The sequence below is a fragment of the Netta rufina genome (genome assembly GCF_964035555.1).
Source record: "Netta rufina genome assembly, chromosome: 3".
NCBI lineage: Eukaryota > Metazoa > Chordata > Aves > Anseriformes > Anatidae > Netta > Netta rufina.
Genome location: NC_140125.1, coordinates 90,333,929 through 90,352,823, shown reverse-complemented (window position 1 = coordinate 90,352,823; position 18,895 = coordinate 90,333,929). Strand labels below are relative to the sequence as shown.

The 18,895-nt window shown below is 47.9% G+C and overlaps 1 protein-coding gene across 4 annotated transcripts in view; it reads left to right on the top strand.

Annotated features, from left to right (window-relative positions):
- The first annotated feature begins 2,228 nt into the window (after window positions 1–2,228).
- SMAP1 (small ArfGAP 1) overlaps window positions 2,229–18,895 on the top strand; it is an 85,424-nt gene continuing 68,757 nt past the window's right edge. For all 4 annotated transcript variants that reach the window (XM_084283837.1, XM_084283836.1, XM_084283835.1 and 1 more), the window contains exon 1: window positions 2,229–2,442. In XM_084283837.1, the coding sequence (XP_084139963.1) occupies window positions 2,325–2,442 (118 nt within the window). In that variant the 5' untranslated portion in view covers window positions 2,229–2,324. The remainder of the gene's footprint in view (window positions 2,443–18,895) is intronic.

Below are 18,895 nucleotides of genomic sequence, written 5' to 3'. Positions count from 1 at the left end.
TCCCTTTTATTTTCCTTCTGAAAAATGCTTCTGGCGGTAACTTCATATATACAATACTTTGCTGTTCTTTAGGGTCTAGGAAAAGCAGCAAAGGCACAGAGGGGATATCCTTTCATCTTCTTCACATTCATTTAAGCTCTTAGGGAAATACCTAATAATGCATTTACAGCATGCTGTTTTCTAAGCACTACCTATTAAAATATTAATAGCTTACTCATCTCAGTCCCCTAGGGAAGCAGGAAATTTTATGTTTCCACTACTTTATAGAAAGCATGGATAAGTATATTGAAGGAAAGGATAATTTTCAGAGCTGAACACATGAAGGACATCTTAATGCTTGACAGTTAGAAGAGGATATCCCATACCAATCCACTCAAGTATGCATGCAAAGTGGGCGTTAGTCCCACAAAATAAACAATTGGGACATCTGGGTTTAAGGCACTAAGGCCAAAGCACAGACTAAACAAATACACTTATTCTGCACTTCTGTAATTTTTTTCAAACACAGAAACTGGATCAATAGCCACTTTTCATGGCAAGTATCCCTGTATTCATTTTAGGATCAGAGAAGCTGATGCACATTAAGCTAAGCCGATTGCTGAACTTGACACCTTCTGGCAGCACAGCAGATGTTTTCAGAGCATATGTAACGTACAGGTCGAGTCTGTCACAAAATGTACAAGCAAGTACTATTTCCTTCTAAAATGGCAGTGCTGATGCCACAGTCCTTTGATATAAGAACACAAGAAGAACTTACCAAGCATATAAAACGCAAGCTCGTTTCCTTTCCTCTCTGAGGGCATTTGTGCCCACAGTCCTCGCCTTTCTGAAAAGCGTTCTGTTCCCCAGAGCCCTGGGATGAAGGCGAGGAGCAGAGGCTTATCCTCTGCCCTTCTAGCTGGAGCTGTTTCTCTCTACAAAAGACACAAGAATTAAAGATATGTTGGGCTAGAAAAGGAGAACAATCGTATGCTCACAGGTAAAATACTCAGCTGGAACTGTTCACCCCTGTTTAATGTCATGTTGAAACAGCCGGGACTATTGCACCCCAATAACCAAGTCCCTTGCAAAGCATGGCTAACACCAAACTACATTGCTGTTAATTTTACAATCCTTCTGGTGCAGTACCTCTTTGGACTCAGGCACTGCAGCAAGGCAGCTGTAGGATGTGAACCCATCTTTTGGACTCATACATCAGTACCATGTCCACATCCTGCGGCCTCATGCCCAATACCGGGGCACTGTGAGTGTCTTTATTTATTTGAGGGAGATTTAAACACGGTCTCCCATGTGTTGGTCTATTCTCCCACGTGCCTGGTGACAGGACGAGGGGGAATGGGCTAACGTTGCACCAGGGGAAGTTTAGGTTGGATATTAGGAGAAACTTCTTTACCGAGAGGGTTGTGAGGCATTGGAACGGGCTGCCCAGGGAAGTGGTGGAGTCACCATCCCTGGAGGTCTTTAGAAGATGTTTAGATGTAGAGCTTAGGGATATGGTTTAGTGGGGACTGTTAAGTGTTAGGTCAGAGGTTGGACTCGGTGATCTTGGAGGTCTCTTCCAACCTCGGTTATTCTGTGATACCAACTTAACTGCTAAATTATTGTGATAAGCATTTTCTTAGTTCTTTCTATCATAACCTTCCAAATTTAGAGGATAATTAATTAACCATTGGAGTTGAGTATAAGAAAGATACAGAGTGTGATTCAGGAGTTTAACGTCTGAGGGAGAAGAGACCTGAATTCCCATGTGCCTCACTTAAGTATTTTATAGGCTATATATTTAGGCTCCAGCTCTTTCCAGAAGAGATGGATTAGGAAGAAAAAAAAAAAAAAAAAAAAAAAAAAAAGCTTGATAGGGGCTGACAAAGGGCCATTACTGAGGGGCAGCCAGCACAGAGCGAGGCGAGGGGACCCCACACAAAATGGCGGCGGGCAGGCGGCACTGCCACGCGGTGCTGAGGGCGGGAAGGGACGGAGCCTTCCTCCTTCTCCTCCTCCTCGCCCGGTCCCAGCGTCCACCCCGCCCTTTCCACGGGGCGGGCCGCGAGGAACCCAAAACCCCCCAGGGCTCCCGGGAGGCGGCGGCAGCACCCCGCGGACTATTTTGCGGCTCTGATCGGAGGCGGGGGGGAGGAAGAGGAGGAGGAGGAGGAGGAGGAGGAGGAGGAGGAGGAGGAGGAGGAGGAGCGAATCCCTCCGCCCGCCGCGAAGTAGCGCCGGTCGCGGAAGTCGGCGCTGGCGGCTGCCGGGGGCCGCGGCTGGGCAGCGGCGGCGCCTCCCCCCCCGGCGCCTTCCCCCGTTCCCCCGGCCCCGCCGCCGCCGCCATGGCCACCCGCTCGTGCCGGGAGAAGGCGCAGAAGCAGAACGAGCAGCACCAGGCCATCCTGGCCAAGCTGCTGCGGGAGGAGGACAACAAGTACTGCGCCGACTGCGAGGCCAAGGGTACGGCGGGGGGCAGCGGGAGAAGGGGGGGGACAACCGGGGGGCGAGGAGGGAGCCGCAGGCGGCGGGGTGCGGGCACCCAGCGCCGCCCCGCCCCGCTCCACGTCTGCAGCAGTGGCCCCGGCCCCGGCCCGGCCCTGCCCGGTGCTGCCCGGCCGGGCTCGGGCGTGTGGCGGCGCTGCGGGCTCGGGAGGCGGCCCCCGGGCTGCAGGGGCCGCGGTGAGGGGACGGGGACGGGGACGGCGAGGGCACTGCCTCGCTCCCCTCCCCTCCTTGGGGTGCCAGGCCTGTGGTATTTTGCAGGTAGCCCTCCGGACCCGTTTGCTGGCACAGCTTGTTCGGGCCCCCCAGGCTGTGCTTTTCTGGAAAAATCGTGTGTTTTGTGCATTTCTGGCACTTGGGAATGCGGTCCTGGGCGCTGCTCGGTTCTTGCTGGCAGCTCAGCGCGGGTGCTGCTCCCCGGCACAGGCCTCGGAGCTTGGGTGCTCCTCCAGTCGTGCCTCCAGCTCTCCAGCTGTGTTTTGTCTTGGCTGATGTTTGCTCTTTCCAGCCACCACCTGGTCAAGCTGTTCATGAATCTCTGTAGTCCTTGCCTGGTATCTTTTGCCACTTCAGTCCAGCAACGCTGATGCTTCCAGCCTTCTCCTCCCCCTACCTGTGTTATCAAGCATTTTCTCTGCACTGTTCTTTCTTTGATGCTTCCAAGTTTCTCACCTGTCCCAAGGCAAAGGAACTGGCAGAAAGCTCTTACTTCAGTCCGTGCCTTCTGTCCAGGTTCTGGAGCACCTACCAGTCCCTTAACCAGATGCCTTCTGCCCGTACCTGCCACTTGTCTTCCATCTTTCTAGTAAGTTAGATAAGGTAGCCAAGTAAGTCAAAATTTGACTGCATTTCTAAAGTCTTCTGTTTTCTATTTCAATAAAACCTCTTCCTCCCACGCTGTCTTTCTGCATGCTGGAGGTGGAGCAGTGAACTTAGCTGAGCCTCAGCTGTCCTGGGAGCTCCTGACAGGAGGTGGTTATACGTGGAGATGCCGTGTAGGTTTCCTTTCTTATGTTGAAGAAGTTTCCTTCCAGGCAGCAGAGTTGTGTGAGCAGTGTTGAGGTGCCTCCGTTATACCCTGGAGTCTGGAGTTTTGTATCTTTCCAGAAGACATGGTTCAGAAGAAAAAGCAAAATTGGTTTGCCAGCTGAAAATCAAGCCTTCCCCGCCATCAAAACGTAATATCACTGTTGAACTCCTTCATCATATCATTCCCTTGTTGAAACTTCTTGAGGAAAAGAAGTGGAGGCTGCTGCTTGCAGATACAGCGAGCGTTTTCTTTCTCCTGATGTTTCACACTTGACCCATAGTTTCGATACGTGCTGGTGGCTGGCAGAGGTATGGTTTTGTTAGTCATGGCGCACCCGGATGTCTGAGGCAGCAGTTTTTAGAACGGCTCTGCGAGGAAACCAGGTCTGTGAGCTCTCCCCAGGCTCTGGCAGTGGCCTGCTCCACTGCATGGCTAGCAGCACCCCTGTCATCACCAAAGGTGTAATTACAGGCTGGAGTTCCCCACTGTCAGTTGCACTAGAGGAACTGACTTCCCTTAGTCCTGCCTTCTGGAAACTGACCTGTGAAATTGTTCATGATGAAATATTGAGGACTTCTCTGGCGTGAGCTCCAGTTCAGACCTTCTGTTTCCTTTTGGTGGTGTTACTGATTCTGTTTTCATGGAGCTATTGTCTGCTTCGGCTTAGGTTACTTTCCTCTTCATGCAAGCTTTGCTTCCTTGTCTGGCATCCTCCTTTCTGTTGGCTAGGATTCCCCGAGTTCAGTTTATTCACGCTTCCATGAGTTGCACTTGCACCTTGGTTCTTCCTCTGCCGATATTCAAAACCTTTCTGCCTGGTAGGGCCTTGCAGCTGCCTAGCATCAGCCCAGATTCAGCGCGCTCCGAGCTGAGGCGCAGTGCCTGTCATCGCAGATTCCTTCCTCTCGCTGGAGATGTTGCAGTCTTCCCCTGGATCTGAAGCCTCAGGTGCTCTATTTACCCTGGGCTTCTGTTCAAGTAGTTGCATCCAGGGGATGTTGTAACCTCACCCTGTGCCTGTGTATCTCTATGAACTGCTGTTCTCTGAGGCCCTGGGAGTTCTCCAGCAGCTAGATACCGTCTGAAGCCTTGTGAGTATCCTCTAGCCCCTAACCACCTTAACGTGGTCCCACTTGCATTTTTATCACACTTTGCTTTGACCACAGCTACCACTAAGGCTTCTCTGCTGGCTTTTACATCTCGCATCAGAAAGGGGATCTTTGGAACTTGTCCTGATCCACTCCCAAATCCCTGAGTTGGCTCCTTGCTCTCTGAGAACCTTTTGCACTGCTCATGAGGAAGTGTTGAGCGCGCACCTTTCCCATATTACTGCCTGCTTGCTCTGTGTAAGAGGATCTTTCTTCTTTTTAAGAAAAAACGTGTCTTTCTCAAAATGATAATGCCATTATTAATAGCGATTGTGTATCAAGAAGAAATCCATCCATGGCTTTCTGGCCTACTTCTTAACGCGTGAGGTACGTGGATGAGTTAGGGATTACACCTCCTTGCTGCTTTGTTCTGCAAATCCTTCAGAAGGTGGAGATACGGCTGAGGATGCATCTGCCAGAGTAGGCACGAAGCAATAATTAGGACTGCTGACTCTGGGTACAGCTTGTGGAAGCGTTTCTTATTCTGTATTTGTTTGAACTGTTGGCAGAGCTGCTGGGAACCTGACTGCCACTGCTGGCACGTGTTGGGAGCTACCTGCTGTAGGGCCGGGCTGCTGTCACTGTCACGCTCCCCACTGCACAGGAAGGCTTGATGCCACCTCTGTGGGGAAGAAACCTCCAAATGAAATGCTCTGGAGCTGTCTCTGCAGCCACTGAGGTTTGTGGAAGAGTGAGGAGAGCGGGCTGACTTGTGATAGTTCTTGTCTGCGTGCTGACTGGTCTTGGTGTCCCTGTCTGAGCAGCTGTAGGCTGTAAATGTCTTCCTAATATTGTACTACCTACTCCTAGTATTTGGAGGAAATGCTAAGGCATGTAGGCAGTAACTTCAGTGATCCTGAGTTTCTGAAAGAGACGAGCAACTGAAATTCCCTCTAGTGCATCACTGCGTGGTGCAGCTCTTCACAGTCCTTTTCTGTGTGTGGGTGGGTAAAGCTGGCAGGAACTGGAAGGCTCTGGGAGAGAGAAATAGCTACAGATGTGTGAGGCAGGCTGTGCCGAATGCCACCCTGAAGCACCTGTGTTTTGTGTTGTTTTTTCCCCACTGTATAGCGAGTCTAAATGCATTGCTGCTATTTGTGCTGATGTTTGAGTCTCCTAAGCAAAACCAGCCCTTACGGATCTCTCAGATGGAAGCACAGTCAGAAAGCATCACCTTCAGTCCCCCCTTTGGCTATCAGGGTTTGCTCTTTCCGTTTATTTAGTGCCTCGTTGTAGCATGCCAGAAGTCTGCCAGGCTCGTGGACCTGCTTGGCAGCAGGTATGGCTTGGGCACTGCCATTGAACAGCAGCGCCTCGAGTACTGGGGATCTGAAGAGCGTGACAGAGCCCCCGGGGAGATGCCCTTTGTTAGAAAGAGTTGAGGTGCTCACCGCTGTCAAAGGACCAGCCACCTGAGCAAGAAGGCCTGCCCAGTAAGCTGAAGGCAGGAGACCTCGTGCTGGGGAGGCTCTGCTGGCTGTTCCTGACAGCGTGCAGGTGTGGGACGTGTTTGAAGGCAGTGTGAGCCTACTCCAGCATCTTGTCTTTCTCATGCCTTGTGTTTGGCTGTTGGCTTTAACACAAAGGTGTGGACTTGTGAGCTCTGCTGGGGAATTCACGTGTCTGTCAAGAAGACAATTACCTGGCTTGGCAGCCCCATTAGATTTTTTTTTTTTAAGCTGGAGCAGTTACAGTGAAGTAGTTGGAAGCTTGCAGATCTTGTATAGACAATTTGAGATGCTTTGGACCATCAGAAGAGGTGAATAAACTTGTGTCAGCTGTTTTATCATTTTTTCTTAATGTTCGCTTCTAGTGCGATGAGGTACGAAGCCTGGATAAACGATCCCTTACCTGAGCTCTGGCAGAAAAGGACACATTGACACTGCTTCTTAAACCAGATACAATCACAGTATTAAGTGTTTTTCAGTACATTCTGGTTGTACTGTACAATTCTTAGATATTTGTCTATGAGCGATGACTTGGTCTTTTTTGTCTGAAGAAAAACAAGTATGGGCTTCTAGGGAACGTGGGGAGAGACTGAACAAGGAAAATCGCGGTGCTGAAATTTGTGCAGTCAAAGCCAATTTCTACAAACTTGGCTTTAAGTAAACCTAACTTTAATTTGCCTAATCACCTGCCTTTTGAAAAACAAACAAACAAAAAAAAAGAAATTGAAATGGACAAACCAGCAGTCAAACCAAGCTCCTGCTGGGCTTAGCTGTTCAGACTCCTTTTTTTTTTTGCAGACAAACGATTCTTGGGTTTATCTTCTGTGTCCGGGATACCAACTTAAATGCAGCTAAGCCTCAATGTCTTTGAAGCTACTTCTGCTCTTTGCTTGTTTTGGTGACCGGGGGTCTCAGCGTCTTAATCTTGCTTCTATACTTCAATTGACTGCTTCTCCTTAGGCAGTACCCTGAAGCTTATGGGTAACTCTCAGCCCACTGCAGCAGCGCTGGAGCTTTTGCCTCTGGCTGCCAGTGTCAGCACACTTTTGGGTCAGCTCATCAGCGCTATTAGCTTGATGTAGCATGAGGTGCTGGCTGCTCTGCCTCCCGGGGTCAAGGCTTTCTCCTGCCTCCAAAGGTGGAGAAACTGCTGAAGCAGGACATGAGGGCAAATGGAGCAGAGTTTGCTTAGATGGGAGGTGAAGTCCACAACTGACAGCTCAGGTGGAGCCTTTAGCCTGATACTGAAGGTCAGGCACGGAGCAGAAACCAAGCAGCTCGTGGTTGCACTGTGGTACCTTGTCCTAGCTGAGGGCTTCTACAGCCCCTGTCCTTCCAGGGTGGGCTTTGACCTCTAACAATAGGAAGGAGCTGTGTCGCTAGAAATCCCGCAGTTCATCTGGTTACATTACTATTTTTTCTCACCTCTTCGCAGAACATCACACCATCGAAGACCTTAAGGGACCAGAAGCTCCGTGCTCTCTTGCCACTGTGTCTGCAGGGTTCTTCTTTTTCCTGGTCCTCTGCTGCTACAAGCTGTGCCAGCCCTTGATTTTTGTTCTGTGCTCTCTGACCTTTTGCTTGTCTCATGCTTGCATGAGGCTGAAACTTTCAGAGTGAGAGCTGGGAAGTTAACTGCCTGGGGTGAGATACGAGCTCTGGAGGAGATGCTTCTCTTCCCAGCTGGGAGAGCGTGGTGGCTCTGGCTCACAACCCGTAAGCAGGTGGAACGGGGCAGTGGGGTTGTTGTAGTGCTGGGTGACTCCAATGGTGGTCTCTTTACCCTTGGTTTGGGTTTGTTTCTATCTCCTGACTCTCAGTACAGAAAAATATCCTGACACGAGCCCCAGGAAATCTGTTTAACTTGGAATAGAACAAGGCTTGTTTGCAAATGCCTATTCCTGCTTTTGAAGTTCTGCGTGCTGCCTGAAGGCGTTTTACCCGAGCCCACAGCGGTGTTTCTGTAGAAGCCCCATTCTTCGGCGCTTGGCAGAGCTCGATGGGGTGAGACCCCAAGTGGCGTGGTGCAGCTTTGAAGTTGGCCTTGTTTTGACGGGAGGCTGGGCGAGCTGACCTTTGGAGATCCCTCGCAGCTTAAATCCCTCTTTGACTTTTAAAAAGAAGTGCAGGGCTTGTGTAGCTGATGCTCTTGCACAGCTGCAGCCGTCCTTACCGTGGTTTGCAGCCCTACATGCAGGAGCACGGGCCTCTGCGATCTGAGCTGTTGCCTTTGTGCCGACCATAAAAGTGGGGCAGTTTCTGGAGCAGTGGTGTTGCTGGGCCCATCTCCTGGCCTTTCAGTGCAGGAGGTCCCAGAGCTCTTGGCCAGGAGCTACCGGTGTCTCCCCCCTATCCACACCTCACCTGTGGCCCTGTCACTCCTCGGTGACACGAGAAAGGGGCCGCTGCAGGACGCTGTTGAGGCCAGATGTTGATCTTTGCTCTGTTCCCAGATCTCCTCTCATGGAGCTGAGGCTGTTCCCGTGCTGTGAAGCTGTGAGATCTTCCCTCCTTGGTCCCGATGAACAGCAGAGCAGCGTTGATGCAGCCCGAAGCAGTCCTTGTCAGCAATGCAGAGGAAGCACTTAGACACGTTATGTGACAAGTAGGCTTGCAGGGAGGGACCTTTCCTGGAGGGGTGGCTCCCTCCTTAATCCAGATTTCCCAAGGGGATTTCATAGAGTCAATTAGCAGCTATTACTCTGGGGTAGTCAGAGGTTAATTTAGCTCAGGTGTTGCATCTTCCCCCACTGGCTCACGCAGGTTCATTTGAGCATGATTCAGCCCTACAGTACTGACCGAGGTGCTTTGTTTTGTTCTCTCTGGCGGCCTCAAGTAAATTCCCTGAGACTTAATGAGTTTGCCTTGCCAGCAGGTAGTGTTTGGTGAGATCTTAGTCTCACGTTGAGGTTCTTGGAGTATCCCTGTTGGGTCTGCAACGGCTGGAATCCAGCCCAGGATTCAGGCACAGTAGCCCTGGGCTACCAGAAATCCTTTTCTGTCAGAGCACGGGCCTGATGAGCTTAGGGGCTTACGGGTCAGGGCTAGAGGGCAGCCCAGCAGGGGTGCTGGTGTCTGTTCCTGGCCACCTGGTCAGGCAAAAGCAGGAATGAGAAATGAATACCTTCCTCAGGCAGCTTGAGGGCTGACATTCATGAGCCATGGTGCTTGTGGGGCACTCAAACCACATCAGCAGGAAAGAGAGGGCTGGAGAAAATGTGGACCTGCTGTTGGATGGGGCAGGGGACCTGGTGGTGAGGGACGAGGAAAAGGCTAAGGCATCTTCACCCTGGTCTTTACTTGTTGAATTGCCTTCAAGAAATCCCTTCTGCGTCAGAAATCTCCCTGGATCTTAAAACTCCTGGTTGGTTCTCTGGGTTGTGACTAAAAAGGATACCCTCTGCTCTGCCTCAACAACTTCACTCAACTGAAAGCTGCTTCACCCTCTTTGTGGAAAGTTACCCGTTCAGATCGAAGCTCGCTATCTATTTTATGTTTATCTTTCTTTACAGTGGTTGATTGTAGGGTATGGAGCAAACCCTTGCTTATCCTCCGCCCCTGCATCGATCCCTCACTGCTTTCAGCAGTATGTATGCGTGTGTCGAGGCGTTCCTGCTTGGTGCAAGGGTGCTTGCAGGGGGTGCTGAGCTCCTGCTCTGCTCCCACCTTACCCCAAGCACCCCAAGCTGCTCCGTGTCCCCTCCCCAGAGCAGCCCGGTGCTGCTGTGCTGTGGGGCCACCGTCTGAGGCAGAGGAAGAGCTTGGCAGCGTGGAGAGCATCCCAGTGCTCCGAGCCTGTACCAGGCACGGAGAGCTCTCATCCTGCAGCTGACAAAAGCGGAGATGACTTCTGTGAGGAAGGTGAGAAAGTGCCCAGGTCAGCTCGCCGAGCGTCTCCCTTAACCTGGCCCTTCAGCAGCTCTGCCTGCCCCGAGGGAGGCGCTGACACCCTGCATGTGGCCAGAGCAGCAGGAGCACCGCTCGGGCTTGTCGGAGCAGGGTTGCCAAGCAACTAACTTTGAGCTGTGATTTGGGGAAAAAAGTGGCTCTGTTCCTTGAAGCTGCGCCTGGCTCTGATTTCTCTGGCAGAAAATGGCTACGCTGGGGAGGAGCCGTGCTCCTGGCGTGGCTGGGGAAAGGAATTTGGTGTCCGGGTTTGGTGGCTGATTGCTGTGCTCCTCTTGTATGTTATTGATGTATTGATAGGATTCCTCAGGAGGATTAAAGGCTGTAGTAGTGTAGGAATTCCTGCAGAAGGAGGTGGAAGTGCCCGTAACCTGAACGCAGCAGAGCTTGCAGGTGGAGTCAGAGTGTGGCAGTGAGTAGCAGCTGGGTTTGAGTAATAAATTTCAAATAAACTTTGTGCTGTGTGCTCAAGTCAGCTGGGTTTGTTAGTCATCCATGACAATTTCTAGAAACAGCCAGGGTGTGAATAAAACCCAGTGCTTCTCGGTGTAGCATCTGACTTCTCTAATAGGGTAAATACCTGTGGGACATCGGTTCTGTTGCCTGTTACCTCTAGATAAGGGCAAAAACAGCCGTTCCTTCAAACATAACAAATGCCATACTTAACATTCACTCTTCAGACCTTCAGCAGAAATTGTGTGCATCTCAGCTCCCTTCCTAGGGGCTGGTTAAGCCGCAGACACCCCCACCAGGCGGACTTTGGTCTGATTACCAAGCGACACCTACGTGGCTCTTTCTAGTGGCTCACTGAGCTGCTGAAGGCTGCTTCGGTGTTTCAGAAAATCACAATCCTTTCCAAAAATCACAATCCCTTCCTAAGCTCCAGGCTTCACACTCCTTTATTAAGCAATCTGCCTGGGTGCTCTGCTCACACAGCAAAGGGCCTCTGAGAGTGATGCTGAACGCCCCTTGTCTGGCTCGCTGTAATTTCCATGGAGTTGCTGCTCTTTAAGAAAAGTTACTCAAAAAATGTGCTTTATTAGCAAAAAGATTGTCGTGTGTTTGGTCTTCAAGACTTAAGAATACAACAGAAGAAATCCAGGCTCCAGATTACATGCTGGAGGATCCTTTCAAGTTTTGGGAATACATTTTGAGAGCTGATACTTCTCGAGCACCCTTGATGCCACTCTAAACACTTATTTAAATCGTGTATGTGAAAATAAATGCAACTGATTACTTTGGTGGATTATTCAGTTTCTCTTCCTGGCTTCTGAAGAAACGGATATTTTGCAACAAGTATTTTCCAGCCACAACTCTGTGTCTTACTACTCGAGGAAGTAGTAACCATGTTTGGGGTGAAAAAGCTTCAGAAAAAAATGAGCTTTTTTTTTTTTTTTTTTCTCCTTGTGAAATACAAATCTAGTTAGAGCCCGTGTGAGGAGCACAATGCTGTTGGGCCACCTCTTTGGGCAGTCTGGGCCCCCTGTCCTGCCTGTGTCCCCTCTCAGCTCCTGGGGCACCCCCGGTGTCCTTGTGGGCAGGGCAGCACCAGGAGCAGGAGAGTCCTTGGCTCTGTGCAAGCACTGCCCTGCAGCCACTAAAACACCCACGTGCTATCAGTGCTGTAGCAGCGATGCTCTCAATGCTTAGCTATTAATTTCTAAAAACTTTTTAAGACCTTACTATTCCCTAAATTATCTTTTATTTTTGCATATAGAAGGAATATAAATTGTTCGCTTTAAAAAACAATTAAGCCTTTCAGCAGTTCCTTGCTGACAAGGGAAAAATTGCAGTCAAGACCACCTCCAGAAGCCTCTTACCAGTATGTAACATGCTCCATGGCCGTGTCCTCTTAGAAAACCCCAGATGCTGTTCAGAGGAAATGACTGCTCGCACGCTTCTTTCTCGCGGCTTGAACTCTGACACGAGCAGTGCTTTTTCTCTTTGCAAGCAAACAGGCCGAGTGAAGTCAGAGCACTGCTCCTTAACCAAACTGGAATTTGATTTCTGGAATTGCTGGCTTACTGCACGTGGCCGGGTTGGCACCGCTGACGCTTCCTATGCCAAAGGGTTTGCTTTTTGCCTTTCCAGAGGGGATGCTGCGGCGTGCTCCTAGCCTGTGAGGCTGAGAGGAACGCTGGGGCAGTGTCCTGTGGACAGTGTTTCAATAAGGAACATGTTTTATTTAAATATCATCATCTTAGAAATAAGATGAGTAGGAAGTCTTGGTGATACTTTGGGAACAAACAACCCAAAAGCCATTATTGATCTCTCTTTTCTGTTAATATCCCACGAAGACTGGCCAGCCACATATGGGATGGATGGATGTGTATAACTTCACACTGAACTTGGAAATACTGCGTTTTCATTTGGTAAACAACTTAGCGTTTGCATCAAATCATTCCCTAATTTGTGGTGACATTATTATTGTTATTTATTTTGGAAAAGCAGACATCTCATGGTCTTAGCCAGTCAAACTCAGACTTTTAGTAACTGGCTGTCAGCAAGGCCAAAATACTTGGATTCCATCTCTTACAAAATTTCTTATCTAGTAGCAATTTGGTGTGAGTAAAATGCTGTTCATTGCAAGAACAAACTGACTTTTCCTATGTGGCTGCGTGGCTGCTTCAGAGCTGGGAATAAAACCAAGCTTAGGGGCGTTGTTGTGGATGACTTCAGTGAAAAATGGTTATCCAGATGGGAGAGAGAAACTTGGGGGAATCCTGTCCTTGAAGCTCTACGCCACTTACCAGATTTTGGCTAGCAGTAGCAAACTTTAAGTTTGTTCTCAGGTTCTGGCCTTGACTGTGTCAAAATCACCCCAAATCCTGCTTTGAGAATAGCAAGGTCTAAGGGAGGCATAAACTAAGGACCGGAGCCACCCTCAGACCTGAACCTGTCCCGTGGCAGAAGCATGTGAATGAGAGAAGGTAACTGGTGTGATAACACCACGAGATGTTTACATAGTTTGCTGGTAATTGTATGTAGCCTGCTGGAAATGGTGACGTGACCTCTCCTTTTCCTGATGGAGGAAGAGTCATGATCAGGACTGAGCTTCAGTGAAACCTGTTGTAAATCTGCCTTTGGTCCTCTTTCCTACTTGGTCACTGAACGTCCCAAGTGTCATGTTTGACACAACTGTCAAAGTACAGGCTTATTACTAAGCCAGCTACGAGAGATTTCTCATAACGACTTGGAACAACCCGTTCTGTGGTTCTGCAGATCTGTTTAAGCTACAGACTTCTGTCACCTTTTTTTTTTTCGATATAAAAGAGCTTTTTGCTGGATGCCTTCACATCTGAAAAGAACAAGAAGAGTGCACTCACATGATTTTCTTAGCCTTTGAGTATAAAGGTAAAGCAGGGAAGCCTCTGCTGCACAGGAGAAGAAAGAGCTTACTGTGGGGAAAGGCAGGAGAATGAGCGTACTGTGACACAAGATTGCTTCAGGCTGTTTGTTCCTTTTAATCAGGAACTAACCCAGTGCAGCAGGTGGTAGGTAAATAGTCCCATATCTTCAGTTTGTAAAGACTAAAGGTTCAAGGTCCTCGAAGAACTCTTTATTCAAGAGTAAAGATTCATGTGTTGTGGTTCTTGCACAATTTCCCTTGCGTAAAGGCCTTTGTGTAAGATCCTCAAGGTTTTTGCTCTTTCTGAGATCCGGTCCTTAATTCACAAAATCCGATGTATTTCTTCACGGCTTCTTCTTCCTGACTTGAAGACTTAACTGATTGAATAGGCATGATTAAGATCGTAGTTGCATTATTTTTTGGTTCTGGGGTGCTTTTTGTGTGCGTGTTTTGTGTTGTGTGTGTGAGAGCCTGAACCATACGTGGTAGGAGGTGGTGGATGGGATTCTTCTTTCAGGGGATCTGAGCAGCTTCCAGTGAGGCTGGTAAGAGAGTCTCTGAAAGAGCAGGGAAATACTGAACGCGTGTGACAGTACTAGTGCTGCTTTTGAGCATTTTAGTCTCATCTTGATTTAATCCCTGTCTCAAGTGCGTTGCCTTGAGGGGAGGAACTGATAGGAGCCTCTGTGGTTCTGCCTCGTATTTTTCTTCTTCCCCGTGTGGCCAGTGGAGGCAGGACTCTAGTGTTAGTGGTACTGCTTGTTGAATCACACAAAATACAACTGCTGCTTACATATTTTTCTGTGTTGGTATATCTGATACATAATGCTTCTGGAAAATGTTCATGGATAACTTCATTGAAGTCTGGAGTAGCAGAGCACTTACACGGCCCAAATTGTGTGGGGAAGTCACGGAGAGAGCACTGCACGAGCACGCTGACGTGGTGCAGCCACCCAGCCTTTGGTGAAGCTTTGGCAGAAGAAGTGACTTCAGGAACTGGCTGGTGACCATCAGCTGTGTAAATCTCCTTGCAGTTAATTCTCTATTCCACAAGATGGAGCCAGTTATTTGACAAATACAGTCTGTCAGCCAGCTGTGCTCTTTGGAGGCAGAGCAGCGTACTCGTAGTCGGTGACATTGGAGCAAAGGGAAGAGCCACGGAGCCGGAGTCTGGCAGAAGACATGGATGATGCTGGCCTGGAGAAGTTTGCTGTGGACTATTTTGAGATGCACAGGAGTTAGTGCTCTGTTACCTGTAATATTTGCCTTCTTTCCTTCTAGATTTTATTTTATTTTTTAATATATCTGTGTGGGAAGTGCTCCTGCCCTAGCCTTGGCTAAGCGTGTAGCTGTACTTCGACTTTGGACCTGCAGGAGCTGATGGACCTCGGCCCACGGTACCTCTTGTGATGCGCTGGAACTCGTCCAGTTTAAGTAACACGGAGGAGAAACATACCATCAGAAATCATGCCCTGGAAAGGGAAAAGTGGGAAGATCTTTGAAAGCTGTTCGGGGAAAGCATCTGGTTCAACAGAAAAACACATGAAAATGATGGCTGTTTTTCACAAAATTCATACTTTGAAATCATCTTAGAATATGCGTTGTGTGAAGACAGATCACTTCAGCAGCTTAAAAATTGGACGAAAATCAACTTATGTGAAGATTTGTGTTTAAAATTGTCGGTGGCTTTCAGGCGCTTTATTGCTTAGGTTTAAAGCAGCTGAATTCTGATGTTGAAATATTCTCATCTTTTGGGAGCTGTGGATGTTTTTGCAAGTAGGGAGAAGTTTTGTGCAGTAACTGTAGGGGCATGGGTGTTTACTGGAAAAGTGGGGGGAAAAAAACTCCCCAGTTTGTTTCTGAAATTCCCAAGTTACCCGGCAATTTCTAGCAAGAACACTTGAGACATGTCAGGAAATGTGGAGCCCTGTGGCTGTACTAATTTCATTCTAAAAGTCCAAATGGTCTCTAATAAAAGACTACTTAAGTACTTGATGTATGTCGCAGTCAGTGGTGTTTCTGTGCATCTGGTTAAATTCTAGTTTCTGATCCCAACCTGACCCCATTCCTGGATGCCAGTGAATCTGGCTGTGGCTGACCCCGGTGACCAGCCAAATGTGCACCCAAGCTCTCACTCCCCTCTCCTGTGAAATGGGGAGAAAACAGGAGGGCGAACAGACTTGAGGGTTGAGACAGTGGCAGCTGAATAAGGAAAGGAAAAAGCCCTGTGCACAAGGGAAACCGAGGAGTTCATTCAGTGCTTCCCATCGGCAGGCAGCTGTCTGGCTGCTTCCTGGAAGGCAGGGCCTCAGTACGCATATCAGCTGTATGGGAAGATAGACCCCGTAACCACGTATGTCCCTTCTTCCTCCTCCTCTCCTGGGGTTTTTCCTGCTGGGTGCAGTGGCACAGTGCAGGATGTGGCCCAGAGAAAGCTGGCTGGCCCAGCCACAGCCAGCCCCGGGGAAACGTCGTTTGCTTTTCTCCAGTTAGCATCCAGGAATCCAAATTAATTTATGTGAATGTGTAACATCGCAAGTACAAGTTTCTGTCTGGGTTTTATGAAGCTTGTGAAGCTTAAATTTCAAATTGAAATTTTGTCCCTGTTCTGCTTCTTCAGAAGGTAACTGAATGGCAGCTACAAACACAACTAAATCTGCACGATAAACCACGTGGTTGTATTTGGTACTGGTTATTGTAATGGTTAATTGCTAATGTCAGACTGTCCTAACAAAGACTGCCAAACGTTCACAAGAATAACCTAGTCTTGGTAAGTTTTCTAGAAAATAGCAGGTAGCAGCTGGCTTTACCTAACTACCTAGTAAGAACTGAAAAGTAAACGTAAGTCTAATCAGGAGACAACATAGAAGAGGAAAAGTTTAAATGAAACAAATAGTTCTCATCTTTGAAGCAGCAATCTGCCTTTGGATTAGTGAAGTGTTTTCCTGGGTGTACCCAGATAGCGTTTGAGAGGCTTCATGGACTGCTGGAAGGGGCCACCATAAGCACATTGCACTAAAAGCCTTGTGGCTTTTCTACCTGCATTGTCTTTAGCCAGTGATGAAAGAGGCAGAAGATATTTTTAAGCAGTTAACTGTATCTTAAATGGCAGAAGTTATTTGAAGTGGATTTGGTACCAGAAATGGTACCCCGATAGCAGCAGCATAGAAAGTTGGTGAAGTTCAGCCCAGCCGTTCCAGTAAGAAGCTTGTATTAAATGGCTTTCAAAAGAGTAAAATTAACTATTGTGTTAAAACTCGTACCAGACAACATTTCCTACTAATGTTGGCCAGCTGGAGTTGCAGTTCTTGAGAGGTGAGGTATCTTTGTTACTGCCATGTGGAGGTGTTTTAGATAACATCAATTAGCAGTCATCGACTTTCCTAATGTTCAGTCTCCATTGCTGAAGCCAAACGCCTGTTTTCTTATGTCAGTAGCAGAATATGTACAGCAGATAAGCTAGCTTACTTTTCTAAATTTGTGAATTGTTTATTGAATCAGTACAATTTAACCTTGAACGTCTCTGACACGGAAAAGTTTGCAGGCTGCCAACTTTCTGGCAAAGTTGAGCAAAGCTCAGTGGCATAAAGCACACAGTCGGAGTGGTTCTTTTTGTTCAGACTGCCCTACTGCACGTACAGCAAGTGTTTTGGTGCCCATACAGACAAATTATTTTAAAGCTTCTCTTTTCTACTGCTTACTGTGACACAATTGATTTGTATTAATTACTTCTTATTTGAAATATTTAATACTGCACATTGTCATTAGTCTGAAATAAATTCAGGGATTACATATATGCATTTTGGTCTGGCCTCAGGTTTATTAGTGTTATACCACAGCTTAGTTTGTTACTCCGTTGCTCAGTGAAGTTTTATTTCCCTGAGTTATTCAGAAATAAGTAAAAATTAATGAACTTTGAGCTTCTGGGAAAAAAACAAAACCATTCCTCTCCAGGAGAAGAATAGCTGTTACGTATTATGATCTTACTGCTTGTTAGCAATTCTAAGCTAAGCTATTAAACTACCAAGTTAGCAGTCTCCCTCCTCGTTTGTTAAAATAGATTTTGGTCATGTTGAAACCTCATCCCAGTCTTGCCCTGTTGATGTATGTGGGGACTATAACTGAGAGAAATCTGAGGAATAAACCAGATAGGTGACCTAAAACTGGACAAGCGGTTGGGTGCACAAGACCTTGCTGTAGTTGTTTTAAACCATCTTGGCTACATTCAGCAACTGCACAAGCTAAGGTACGTTAACCACAATGGAGTATTTGTAATATGTTTCATCTGGTGCATATGGTGCATAATTTCAGCTGAAACTTGGTTTCTGAATGCCAGCAGCCTGCACACCCTATGCACTATATGGACTGACTGAATAGGGTGCTTTGTGTATGGAGCATTTTATGGGGAGAACGGCAGGTCAGGAGGCTGCTAGCTTTTGAGCTCTTTTCAGATGTATATCGCAAATAGTTTGACTGTTAGTTCGTACCTGGTGAGTACTTCTGTAGAAGTGTAGTGTGTGCAGCGTTAGTTTCAGTGAGTAATGGTTAGCTCTCCTGACCCCTGAAATCTAATTTTATCGTCGTAGCACTTCTTTGTAAAACTGCCAGTCACCTTAATCGCTTTGGTCTTAAAGGTCAAGCGCTGGACATCAGGGGTCTGACTTGTTAAGGTCATGAGCAAGACAAATTAAAAGCAGAGTGGCTACTCCTGCTGTAGCTAGTAAGAGGAACACCTCTCGCAGTAAAGCCAGGGCCCTGTGTATGTGCTAACAGCGTGTTAGTGGTGTAATGCAAACTGCTGCAGTTATGGTAATGGGCTGGGTGCCCATCTGTCCTACAGAAGGGAAAGTGATTGCTCCAAACAAGCTCCAGCTCTTCAATGTGTGTCTTCTTTGCTTCTGGGTGTTAATTATTTGATCGCTTTAATTGTGTAGAGTTCAGAACTAGATGGAGTTTAAAACACTGCCTTTAATACTGGCGGTGTTGAGAGCTGGAATAAAACAAGTAAGAGTCACGGAATCACCCCAGGACGTGGTTGGCCCTTTTGGCTTCCAGGGCACGCTGCTGACCCGCATTCAGTTTGCTGTTGACCAGAACCCCCCAGATCCCTTTCTGCAGGGCTGCTCTCTCATCCAGGTGCAGAATTGGGCACTTGGACTTGCTCTCATTCAACTTCAGGTGCTTGATGATTGCCCAGCCCTCTAATTTGTCTCAAGATCTCTCTGCAAGGCATCTCCACCCTCAAGAAAGTCAACAGTTCCTCCCAGTTCAATATCATCTGTGAACCTACTTAGTATGGGTTTGAGTCCTGCATCCAGATCATTTATAAAAACGTTAGAGAGAACATTAAAGGGCATTTGACTCGAAGCTACTGCAGTCCCAAATATCCCAAGTGTCTGTGAGATTTCAGGTCAGTGTATACTAGGTCTGTGTCAACATGTTTCTCAGCTGCGTTAACAGTGATAAAGTTCATAAATCATCTTGATTCTATAGGAAAATTCATCGGGCTGTGAATGGCACCTCATTAAGT